General features: G+C 44.5%; 1 protein-coding gene and 1 long non-coding RNA gene across 2 annotated transcripts in view; both read right to left on the reverse strand.

Annotated features, from left to right (window-relative positions):
• Positions 1–12,436, reverse strand: part of LOC115096270 (ATP-binding cassette sub-family A member 1-like) — a 618,744-nt gene that overhangs the window by 399,305 nt on the left and 207,003 nt on the right. Inside the window, exon 15 of the mRNA XM_029610773.1 lies at positions 6,956–7,158. Coding sequence (XP_029466633.1) covers positions 6,956–7,158 — 203 coding nt within the window. The remainder of the gene's footprint in view (positions 1–6,955; positions 7,159–12,436) is intronic.
• On the reverse strand, positions 272–7,134 carry LOC115091076. Its single transcript, XR_003856605.1, has 3 exons — positions 6,956–7,134; positions 3,550–3,598; positions 272–379 (listed from the first exon to the last, which is right to left on the reverse strand). It is a non-coding gene; the product is annotated as an uncharacterized LOC115091076 (long non-coding RNA).

Genomic DNA, 12,436 nt, shown 5'->3' on the forward strand with positions numbered 1-12,436 from the left:
CATCTGAAATGTTTCATTGGTTGCCGAAATGCCTAGTTTGGAATGGTTTGCTGTAAAAGTGTCCCGTAATACAAGGCAGTAGAACATAGAAATGTGTGGAAAGTTTTGGAAAAGAAAAAGAAAAAATCCCTAAGCTTTTCATATTTTTCTGTCTTTGTTTCTACAAAAAACACAATTTTAAGATCACAACAACTAACATATTCATTTCTGTTTCACATACGGTGCATGCTGTAAATTCAATGAAAAAGAAGGTTCTAACACATACCATTTTCTGAATTTGCCTTATGCAGTTCCAGGTTACTTTTAACACTGGAAATACTCATGCGCCTTGATTCCCTGGATCTTCTTTTCCAGTCTTTTGCAAATGGTTCTTTTGAAGCTGAGTAATAACAAAGAAAATAAATACTATATTATAACTGACGTTTTGACTAAAATCATTGAAATCAAAGATATATGAGTTCTGATTCTCAAGGGTTACATACAGATCTGGTATACAGGATAAACAAATAATGCAAATTAATAGGGATGTGAATCGTGTGCCATATCGTCTTAACGATTGAAATTGTGTGGCAGGAGAAGAAAATTGTGTTAGGCACGATTATTTCATTGAAAAATCGTTAAAAATCGTTTTTTCCCAGTCAGTTAGTGCGCACTAAAGTGAGTTACTGCGCAATAACTGAAATTGATACAATTTGACACTTTTCAGGTCAGTTAAGGTCAGTTTAGGAATGAATATGTATTCCTATTGGCTGCCCTCTTATTTATTCATGTTAGCAAGGTTCCCACTGACAGTATATGGGGGATGGGAAATGGAAACAATTGGTAGCTTGACAAAAAAAGTAATGTGATCAGTCAATGTGACTAGAACTTGTGCCCTAACCCTGATACCAGGGGTGTTGTGATATTCCTGCACACAGTGCCCTAACCCTGGCACCAGGGGTGTTGTGATCTTCATGTACACACAGTGCTCTATCCCTATTAATACCAGGAGTGTTGTGATCTTCCTGCACACAGTGCCCTAACCCTGGCACCAGGGGTGTTGTGATCTTCATGTACACACAGTGCCCTATCCCTATTAATACCAGGAGTGTTGTGATCTTCCTGCACACAGTGCCCTAACCCTGGCACCAGGGGTGTTGTGATCTTCATGCACACAGTGCCCTAACCCTGGCACCAGGGGTGTTGTGATCTTCCTGCACACAGTGCCCTAAACCTGATACCAGGGGTGTTGTGATCTTCCTGCACACAGTGCCCTAACCCTGGCACCAGGGGTGTTGTGATCTTCATGTACACACAGTGCCCTATCCCTATTAATACCAGGAGTGTTGTGATCTTCCTGCACACAGTGCCCTAACCCTGGCACCAGGGGTGTTGTGATCTTCCTGCACACAGTGCCCTAAACCTGATACCAGGGGTGTTGTGATCTTCCTGCACACAGTGCCCTAACCCTGGCACCAGGAGTGTTGTGATCTTCCTGCACACAGTGCCCTAACCCTGACACCAGGGGTGTTGTGATCTTCCTGCACACAGTGCCCTATCCTATACCAGGAGTGTTGTGATCTTCCTGGACACAGTGCCCTAACCCTGACACCAGGGGTGTTGTGATCTTCCTGCACACAGTGCCCTATCCCTATTAATACCAGGAGTGTTGTGATCTTCCTGCACACAGTGCCCTAACCCTGACACCAGGGGTGTTGTGATCTTCCTGCATGCAGTGCCCTATCCCGCCTGCATTACTAGTGAGAGGCTGGCTTTACAGACAGGAGGGAGCTGCCTGACCCTCACTCCTCCCCTCCCCATGTCCCAGCCAGTGAATGGTGTGTGGGTGGGGGGGGGGGAGGATGGTGAAGGGTGAGACAGCTCCTTCCCTGCATTACTAGTGAGAGGCTGGCTTCACAGACAGGAGGGAGCTTCCTGACCCTCACTCCTCCCCTCCCCATGTCCCAGCCAGTGAATGGTGTGTGGGTGAGGGGGGGGGGGGAGGATGGTGAAGGGTGAGACAGCTCCTTCCCTGCATTACTAGTGAGAGGCTGGCTTCACAGACAGGGGGGAGCTTCCTGACAAAAATAACAAAAATAATAAACAAACAAGTTCTAGTCACATGAGTGATGATCATCACGTTACTTTTTTTGTCAAGCTTCAAACTGTTTCCATTTCACATCCCCCCAACCATTACCTCAGTGGGAACCTTGGTAACATCAATAGATAAGAGCACAGCCAGCCAATAGGAACACATATTCATTCCTAACTGACCTTTACTGACCTGGAAAGTGTCAATTTGTATCATTTTCTGTTAGTGCGCAAAACTCCCGTTAGTGAGCACTAACACGATTTAACAATTTTTAACGATAAATCGTTAGAATTTCTATTGTATTGTGTTCTATAACGATTTAAGACGATATTAACATTATCGGACGATAATTTTAATAATTGAAAAATGATTCACATCCCTACAAATTAACCTAGTTATTAAATCACCAATATGGAAATATGCCAGATGCATAGTCATTGTGGATACTGTGGAAACCAGACCTGTTTGTATCCTTTGAGAACTAGTACTGAATAATCTTGAACTAAACTGGCATGACAATACACCCATTACATGTAAAGGCAAATATTTGTTATGTGCTTACAAAATAATTAAAACAATAATAAGATCATCTAATGGTCCAATTGATTTCCTCACAATCTTTTTACTTCAAATATACCTGAAACAAATTTCGTTATGAGTTTTTGCATCTATGGCAAGCTTCTTTTAACATTCTCTCTTTGCCTTCCATATCAATGCTTTGCATCTGACTTGCCAGTGCTGATGCTATTTCTTGTTTTCTTCACTCAGATCCCTTTTCTATTTCATATAAGATGTTCTTTTAGCTATTATACCTTCTCTCAATTTACCTTTTAATCATGCCAGTAGTCGTTTTGCCTTCCTTCCACCTTTTCTAATGTGTGGCATACATCTAATATAGGTTTCCAAGATTATATTTTTAAACAATGTCCATTACTAATGTAAACTCTTAGCTTTTGCAGCTACTCCTTTAAGTTTTTTCTAACCTTTTTCCTCATTTTATCAGTCACCCTTCTGAAAGTTAAATGCTGTTGCAGTAGATTTATTTAGGGTCCTCCTTCTAGTTATTAAGCCAAATGTGACAATGTTGTGATCACTGTTGCCAAGTAGTTTCAACACTGTTACCCCTTTCATCACATTTTGTGTTCTATAAAGGACTGGGAATAAAATAGTTTCCCTTCTTGTTGCTCTATGAAGCAGTCATTTATTTAATCTAGGAACTTTACCTCTCTATCATGTCCTGATCTGACATTCACCTAATCGATAAAAAAGCTATTCTTGCATTTATTTGTTTTATAGGGAGAGGTAATTTTTCTTTAGCAGTCCCTGAATGGAAATTCAGCTCTGGCTTCTCTGGTTCAGGGACCATGAATCTAACCACTAGGCTACTACTTAGTATCTACAGTAGAATTCTTAGAGAAATAGAAATAAAATATATGCACAATTATAGCTAAGAGGATGAGATTTTGTCTGCTTCTTACTGTGTACGTCTCTGTCTACACCAGTGTCTTCAGCCACTTTCAAGAAGATCTGCAAAACATGACGGACAATTCATGTGTTCCTCCTCCTTTATTTATTAAACTTCAGAGCTGCCACTTTGTAAACTAAGGCCTAGATTCATCAAAGCAGAATGATGAACCGTGGCTAGAAATATAAAAAAATTCTGCATACTTTCACCCCCATAGCGGCACGGGAAAAGGTGGTGTTATTTCCCGCAGTGCTGCCAGCGATATGTATAAAACAACATTTGCAGTGCTACCAGGTCCTAACACTGCCCAAAGCCCACCCACATTCCTCCCCTTCCCCTAATTAGCATTTTACTGCCACAATGCAGCCAGTATCGCATCTGATAACACCCTAACTCACATGATAATGGCCCATCACACAATAAAGAATGTCCCTGCGAGTCCTTAGGCTCACAGCATTACCGTTGCACTCACATTGGAGTAGCACAAGGAAGTCCTTTAGGAAAATAACATTTTAATCTAATTAGATAAAAGTCCCACTACATGTAAACATAATGGGGTAGATGTTAAAAGCCCTGCACACGTAAATCCTGCCGGATTTACGCGCGCAGGGCACTCTCGCGCCGGCACGCCTATTTTGCATAGGCCGCCGGCGCACGCAAAGCCCCGGGACGCGCATAAGTCTCGGGGCTTCATAAAAGGGGCGGGAGGGGGCATGTCCGGGGGGCATGTCTGGGGTCAGGGGCAGTCCGAGGTGGGTCCGGGGGTGTGGAGACAGTTTGGGGTGGGCCGGGAGGGCGGTCCCGAGTCCCCCGGCACTGCGGCCTGTGCCGGGGGATGCCGAGGCGGCGCGCGCAAGTTACACCTGCCTCAACAAAGGTAGGGGGGGGATTTAGGTAGGGCTGGGGGGTGGGATAGATAGGGGAAGGGAGGGGAAGGTGGTGGGACACAGAAGGAAAGTTCCCTCTGAGGCTGCTCTGATTTCGGAGCGGCCTCGGAGGAAAAGGAGGCAGGCTGCGTGGCTCGGCATGTGCAGGCTGCCGAGTTTGTGCAGCCTCGTGCGTGCCGGCGTACTTTAGTTTGCGCCTGTTGCGCGTACTTTTTTAAGATCTACCTCAATATGTGCTAGTGTTTAATGTGCTCCATGTAGAGGGAATTTTTATATTACATAGATAAAATGTGATTTTCCTAAAGCACATTTCTTGGACTGGTCTGATGTGAGTAAAGTGATTGTGCTTCAAATTTGTATAACCTGAGCATTTCTTGCCTTCCACTGTGGAGCCAATGTACCTTTATGCAGATTAATTTGAGATCTGTGGATTCCTTATGGCTGTTTCTCATGCCAGTCATGGAGTATCCCCTGGCCAGCCTAGTTTCCAGGATTCTTACAATGAATATGCATGTGATATATTTGCATAGACCCCCTCCCATGTATGCAGGTATAGCTCATGCATATTCATTGTGGATATCCTGAAAACCAGTCTGGCTTGGGGGGGGGGTTACTTCAGGTCCAGTTTAAGAAACAATGGCCTGTGAGGTTGTTCTTTGCTTTTTATGTCACAACTGTTCAATTGTGTAGGTACATGAACAATGCTTTCACTTACAGAGGTACAGTATGTGCTCCCCTTCAAGAAACGTTTTTCTACTTAGTTCAACAAAACTGTTTAAAATGCATGGGTTTATTAAGTCCATTTGATGCACCTTTATTTAAAAAACAATGACAATAACATGAGGTGCATTCCAAAATCTGCACTGGGGCTCCCAAGTCTGCATTGGGGCTTCAAAAAATCTGAACAAATTTCACAGATTGTCCTATATATCTTGGGGAAAATCCATGTTTGCAATCAAACTGGAACCAGAAGGAAATCTGCCTGGATTGAATTCTACCTTGAATTGTCCACAGACATACTTCCCAATGAGAGGAGGATGTTCAAATTGTCTGCACAGGACAAAATCTCTGTGTGTTTTTTAATGCATGAGCTTTGCACCAAATGTCATACTGCATACATGTGGGTACTTTCTCTTTGAAACTTGCTGTGGGAACAAATTACACTAGCACCTGCTATTTTGCAGGCAGAATTTTTTCTGGAAAAATAGGCACATTGACTGGGAAATGCTATGTTTACTCACCTAACCACCCTCCGGGACTCCTCCTCTCAATGTGAATTAAAGCACACACATTGTGGAACAATGCACTAACTTTCAACTGCATTGATGGAGGGTAGTTTTCATTCGGCCAATTAGCAAAAGTGAAATGGTTTTTATCTGCATAAATCATAAATCATCTGTAAATTGTCCTTTGGCAGGGTCAATTTTAAAAGGGTTGCTCATGCAAAAGTACCCACATATGTGGGCTGCACTTGAGCAACAACGAGGGGGAAAAGGGGCAGCACATGGGCATTCCAGGGTGGGACCAACACTTACATGCGTAACTCCATATTTTAAAACTGGAATCTAGTGTCTGCGGCGGCTTCTTAGCCACACAACTTTACTGCTGCTTCTGCTAAGGAGCAAGTCTGTAGATCTTGCATTGCAGGAAAGGGTGAGGGGGTCCGGGTCAACTGGGGGATGTGCAGGCTGAAGAACCAGAGGGGTCTGTAAGATCTTGATATTAACTGGGCAAACTGGTGGACTAATTGGAAACCTGGGAATGTCCCTCCGGCAAGAATGCACTAAAATCTGCTTACATACATGCGTTAAAGCCAGCAAAGTCCTCTGGAAGACATGCAAAGGTGGTCTGCTCACATAACTTCTTAAAATTAGGAGTATACTTATGCACAGTAGTGCATTTTAAATCACATGTGTGCAAGTGCACATATAACTTAAAATTCCAGAGTACCTCTGCTTGAGTGATGATACACACATGTCTGGGCACACGCACGCACATTTTAAAATTGGTCTGACAGACTTTGCCAAATATTTTCAAAGTGAACTTGTGCACATAAGTTCACTTTGCAAATACCTGGCTAAGTGACCAAGGATGCACACACAATGCAGAGCACAATGTAATACCTGCTCTTCGGAAGTTGTAACTTGTGTGATATAATTTTTCACGAGCACTTTTTTCAGATCCACACTTGGAATATTTCTCTGCAGTTCACATGAAAGTATGCACAAAACCAAGTTACATACGTACTTTTACGGGCACAGAGCCCAGGGCTATTTTAGTCCTTCTGTTTATATTCATAAAACCCAGTTTTGTGCAAGGGAATTGCTGTGAAAAGTTATCCCTGGAAGTAAACAATCTTTAGGATGATTCTGTCAGTAGGTGAAATTAGGGAACACTTTTTTTTTTTTTTTTTTATAGTTAATGTCAGCTCCTGGAGGAATCTTACTGAATATTCCATTCTGTTTCGGTGATTGCAAACAGTTGATGGTCATTTAAAATGGAAGTTATTATTTTTGCTATAATATGACTTACTTCTTCCAGAGTAGTATCAGAAACCCCATAGCTGGAAATACCCAAGTTTGGAAGTTGCATATCTAGCTCCTTAAACAGGTGAACAAATGTACCATCTTGTGCCCCCTTGTATGGTAATAAATAAGTGATCTCTTGGCCAATATTCTCTATCAATTGAGCTTGAGGAACATGCCTTTGGATTAAACTTGTAATGTCAGGAGCATCTGTAAAATGAAAGTCACATTTGTAAAATAGTTCAAGGAAGATAAAGTGTGCCATAACATATTTTCTAATGTTCGTTAATCTTTAATTTCTGCATAACCATTCTGAAATGTCTACAAAATGAAATATATTGAAAGAAACTAAATGGGACAGCATTTAAAGACTGCAAGGTCTATTTACTGTGAAGGCTTTACACTTGCTCCAAGGCAAAAAAGGATCTCTTGCACTTGCCAGGTACTCTCTTGATTTCTGATACAATCTTTGCCTTTAAAAGCCTTTGTTTAAAACTCCTGGACTATTGCAATTCTTTCAGAACTTGATCTTTATTCTATTCAACTTCTCATAACCTTTGTTGACCACTCTTTCCCCTATTCTCATATCTCATCTTTAGTGTTCTCTCCATATTAGGGATGTGCAGAACCAACAGTTTTGGTTTGGTCCATTCTTTCATTTTTGTTGGTTTAGATTCATTTTTTTAATTTTTTTAAATATTTTTATTATTAAAAAAATAAGCATCCAACTGCTAAAGGAAAAAAAGGGCCTCCTATGGTCATTGCTGGGCAGTCCAAAAACGGCATTTAACTGGTACCCAGGCCTAGACTTGGTCCTGGAAACTAGACCTGGCCCCAGCATCGAGAACTGGCCTTAAGGCCTGGTCCTGGTCCCAAGGCCTAGTACTGACCCTGAGGACCAGCCTTGAGGTCTAGTGCCAGCACTGAGGCCTGGTCCTGAAGCCTAGGCCTGGACCTGAATCCGAGACCAGCCTAGACACCTGGTCCCATTGCTGAGGACAAGGTCTAGGGCTAGGTCCAATGGCCTGGTCCCATCGCCGAGGTTTAGGCATAGGGCTAGGCTTGATGATGTTGCCTGACCCAGAAAAATAGTACTAGACCTTCCAACATCTTCTTCTATCCTCATTCTTCAAGAAATTGTACCATCCACATGGAGGACATGCCAACGTGGTATCACTGCGGCACATTTTTCTGACGTGTACAGTACCATTTTGATGTTCTGCCATATATTTAATGATCATACATCAAAATGGATCCATTCACTCTGGAGGAAGGCACCACAATAAAGTCGCTATGACACATACTTCAACTGGATAACAGCATTTTTTGAAGATCGCAAACAGAACAAGACATCAGGAGGCTTGGGCTTAGGCCTTGGCAATGGTATATAAGGAAGTCCCTTGCAATCAGCCAGTGCCTCAGCAACTGGTCGTCCTGTGATAGTTCGTGCTATATTGTTATTGTTCCTTCCTTCCCCAGCCTTGCCTTGCACTGTTCTTGTCCAGCCTTGCTTAGCCATGCTCCTGCCCTGCCTTGCTCTCCTGTTCTGCTTCACATTCCCTTGCCTTCCAGTCAGCCTTTCCAGAGTGTCTTCTCACCTTGTTTCATATCTGCCTGTTTGACTCCTGCCTTGACACCGACTTTGCTAGTTCTCTGTCAGCCCTGACCCTTGCTTGTTCTTGATGCTGCCTGAACTCCACCGAGCCTGACTCCACCTTAGTCCTATCTGTCTCCTCATTCTTTGCACCCCATCAGAGAAGTCCTGCAGCTTCCAGAACCTGAGGCCTCAATCCAAGGAGAAGGGGGCCGGCCAGACAGAAGACTTTCCTTTGTGGCATGTCAGCTGTCACCTGCTAGAACCTGGTCCATGTTCAAAAGCCCCAGGCTCCATCAATCTAGCAAAGGCACAAGGGCTCACATTCCCTAGAGCATGACAGATTGCTGAGGCCAAGAGCTCAGTTGATACACCTATGCCTCAGGGTTTGGCCTACAGGCAGCAGCAGCAAGACCAACTCAAGCATATCACAGGCCTCCTGCAAGATGTTTCTAACCGTTTGAATAACCTACAAGTCTCCAGTTCTGCACCCCCGACTCCTGCTATGGTGCCACCCACACCAACACCCTCCCCAGCTCTTCCAGGACCCACTCCTCATCTCTCGCCTCTGCCTTGCTACGACATGGATCTTAAAGCCTGCTGGGGTTGTCTTAACCAATGCTTCATACAATCCGAATTGCAGGCTAACAGTTTCACTACTAACTCTATCAAAGTGACCTTTATTATTTCACTCCTATCCGGCCAGGTGTTGGCATGGACATCTCCCCTGTGGGAGAGGAATGACCTGTTTCTTGCTAACCTCTCAGTGTCCCTAACATAGTTTAGAAGGGTCTTCAGTGAGTCAGACTAATCTTCAGCTGCTGCTGACCTGCTTTGTTTGTGCCAAGGATCCAAGATCATGGGGCAGTAAGCAGTCCAGTTCCATACATTAAATTCAAAGCTCCTATGGAACAAAGAAAGCCAGACGGCTGTTTTCTCACAAAGTCTTTCAGACCAAATAAATGATGAACTGGTGAGCTGCGAGATGTCTTCCAATTTGGATGATCTGATTTCCTTGTGGTTGATATTCAAACGTTAGCCATTTTTCTAAATTAGCCAAATAGACATATGTGGCTAAATTAGGTGTGATATTCAGTGGCCAACTAAGTTTGACCTACTCTATGGCAAGTCTAACTTAGCACACAACTTATGTGGCAAAGACTTAATATCTCAAGTTAGCCGCATAACTAATATGGTTAACTTGCTCTGCCCACTATATGTCCACGACTTATATGGATAAGTTTTTAGCAACATAAGTGACTTATGCGGCTAAGCAGCAGCCACTGAATGTAGGCACATATTCAGTGGCAGCTACTTAACCACATAAGCTATACTAATGCTGCTAAATAGCTCTGAACATGTTTTGAATATTCACCTCCCTATGTATCAAGCTAGACATATATTTCCAGAAGTGATCTCGGGAGTGGGAATCCCTGCAATATTCTTCCTGCAGGGATTCCCACTCCCTGTACTGAACTTCCTGAGACCAGATTAGCATCTGATCAGGAGCTGCTCATCTCCACCTGCCTTGGTTGAGAAGCCAATGCAGTTGGGCTACTTTAGAATATCTGAGGAAGAAAGATGTTGATGCATAATATCTGCCTCTACTACTTTGGATCAGGGCACTATGCTTTGTATTGCCCAGAAAAGTGGGAAACTCCAGAACATATGATAGGTAGGAGAGGCAATCCTAGACATTACTTGTCCCTCTCCTTCCTCTAAATTGGTGCTACCTACATATCAGAAGATGGAAGATTGTTCACTGTAGCATTCATTGACTCCAGAGCCACTGGAAACTGTTACGCCTATCAGTCGCAGATGGCTGCGACCATTTCTGCTCACCTCTCTCTTCTCTTCTGTGACTCCATTGGGGAAAGTGGTGGCCTCCGCCAGCTACCGCCAACCCACCTGGCATTCCCAGGATGGCGTGGGTGTTGCCGACCACCATCTTGACTCCGGGATCACATAGGCGTGCGCACGCATGGGTCAGGTTAAGCACTGCTTGGTGGGAACCTCAGGGGCTTCCCCCGCTGATGATGTCTCAACTCCTGGTTACTTAATCTGACCAAACCTGACCACTGACGATTTGGCAACGAGTTCCCTCATTGCTGATTCCGTACCTCACGCTACGGACTCCGTTCCAGCTTTTACTCTGGCGAGATACCCTCCAGGTCCCCGCTCCATGGGGGCCCTTCCTTGTCTCTGATTATCCGCTTCTCGGAGGGTCTTCTGCCTTGGGCTATCGCTCTATCCTGCATCCCAGGACTACTACTGGAACACACCTTGCTGTGAGTACTCTGAATCCTTGGACTACTTCCTATCTCTGGTGTATCCCAACTGCAGGCCACTACCGTGTTCACCTTCATAGGACCTCCTATGAGCACCTCATCCTGTAGACCTCCTCTACCATCATTTGTGGGAATCCTCTGGTGTACCCCACGCTGCGGGCCACTACCATTCTTGATCTACATGAGGAGCCCCGCTGGTGTACCCTGCGCTGCAAGTCACTACCAAGCCATCTCTACGAGAGGACCTTAGCGGTGTACCCCACTCTGCGGACCATTATTGGATCACTACTAGGAGGTATTCCCTCTGGGTTTACCCCATTTCACGAACTTTGTGCTTGTCTCTGCACTACCCACTTCTCGGGCAGTCCTCCTCTCTCTCTTTCTAATAAAGACTATATTCCTCAGTTGTGTCTGAAGCCTGTTGAGACCTCGCCTCCTGATGGTGAGACTCACAGGGCTCCTTCCTGTGGGTGGTACCATCGCTCCCGTCAGCCCAGGGGCCCACAAACATACAAAACCCTAACAGAAACATTGAAGAGGCTCTAGTCTGAGAGCATTGCAATCCAAAGACTCATCTCAAGCATTTGACCATCGTTCTCTCCGTGTATGGTGAGTCACTGCCTGGAAGTATCCAGGCTATAACTGTGTCCCTGATGCTCAAGGTGGGACACCTACATCAGGAATTGATTTCCTTGTACGTTTTTCAAAAGTCTGTGGGCTGCTATGGTTACAGCAGCATAACTCCAATATTGATTGGCTCTCTGGGGACATGAAAACCTAGTAGAGCCACTGTTTCAATTACTGCCAGCAATCTGTGCTTCCATCAGTGTCTCTCTCTCTCTCTCTCTCTCTCTCTTCATTTCTTACCATACCGGGACTCCCATGGGCCTATGCTGCATCTGCTAACATATTCAATAAGATGCAGGCTGAGACTTTACCTCCACTTTGCCCAAACAACTGCCCAACTGATGATATCTGGGAAGTTTGCCCAAACAACTGCCTGGGAAGATGATACCATGAGGAAGGGACTATCCCCTCTCCATACTTGAGATTCTGGCCATGGCGGTACATATGAAGGAGAACCTGGAATGAGGATTTATCAGACCATTATCCTCCCCAGCCAGCACAAGATTATTTTTTGTCAGGAAAAAGAATTGGTCATTACATCCCTGCATTGACTACAAAGGCCTAAATATTAGGGGTGTGCATTCGTTTTGAACTTAAATGGAAAACGCAACTTATTTTTTTTTTTTTACTTAAAAAAATGATGAGGCGTAAACGATCGGATTTCCAACTTATTCAACATAGCAATGTTGAATACATTGGAAATCGCGATTGTTGATCTAAATAAAAATTTAAACCCCTCACCCTCCTTAATCCCCCCCCCAAGACTTACCAAAACTCCCCAAGCTGGCCAAAAGTTCCGTGAGGGTCCGGGAGCGGACGCATGGGGAATCACGTGACGTCCGCGTCACTCCGACGTCACGTGGTCCATCGCGGTTCCGCTCCCGGACCCCTCGTTGGACCCAAACGGCACTTTTGGCCAGCTTGGGGGGGGCCTCCTGACCCCCCCAAGCTGGCCAAAAGTGCCTTTTGGGCCCAACGA

The sequence above is a fragment of the Rhinatrema bivittatum genome, chromosome 1, assembly GCF_901001135.1.
Source record: "Rhinatrema bivittatum chromosome 1, aRhiBiv1.1, whole genome shotgun sequence".
In the NCBI taxonomy this organism is placed as follows: Eukaryota; Metazoa; Chordata; class Amphibia; order Gymnophiona; family Rhinatrematidae; genus Rhinatrema; species Rhinatrema bivittatum.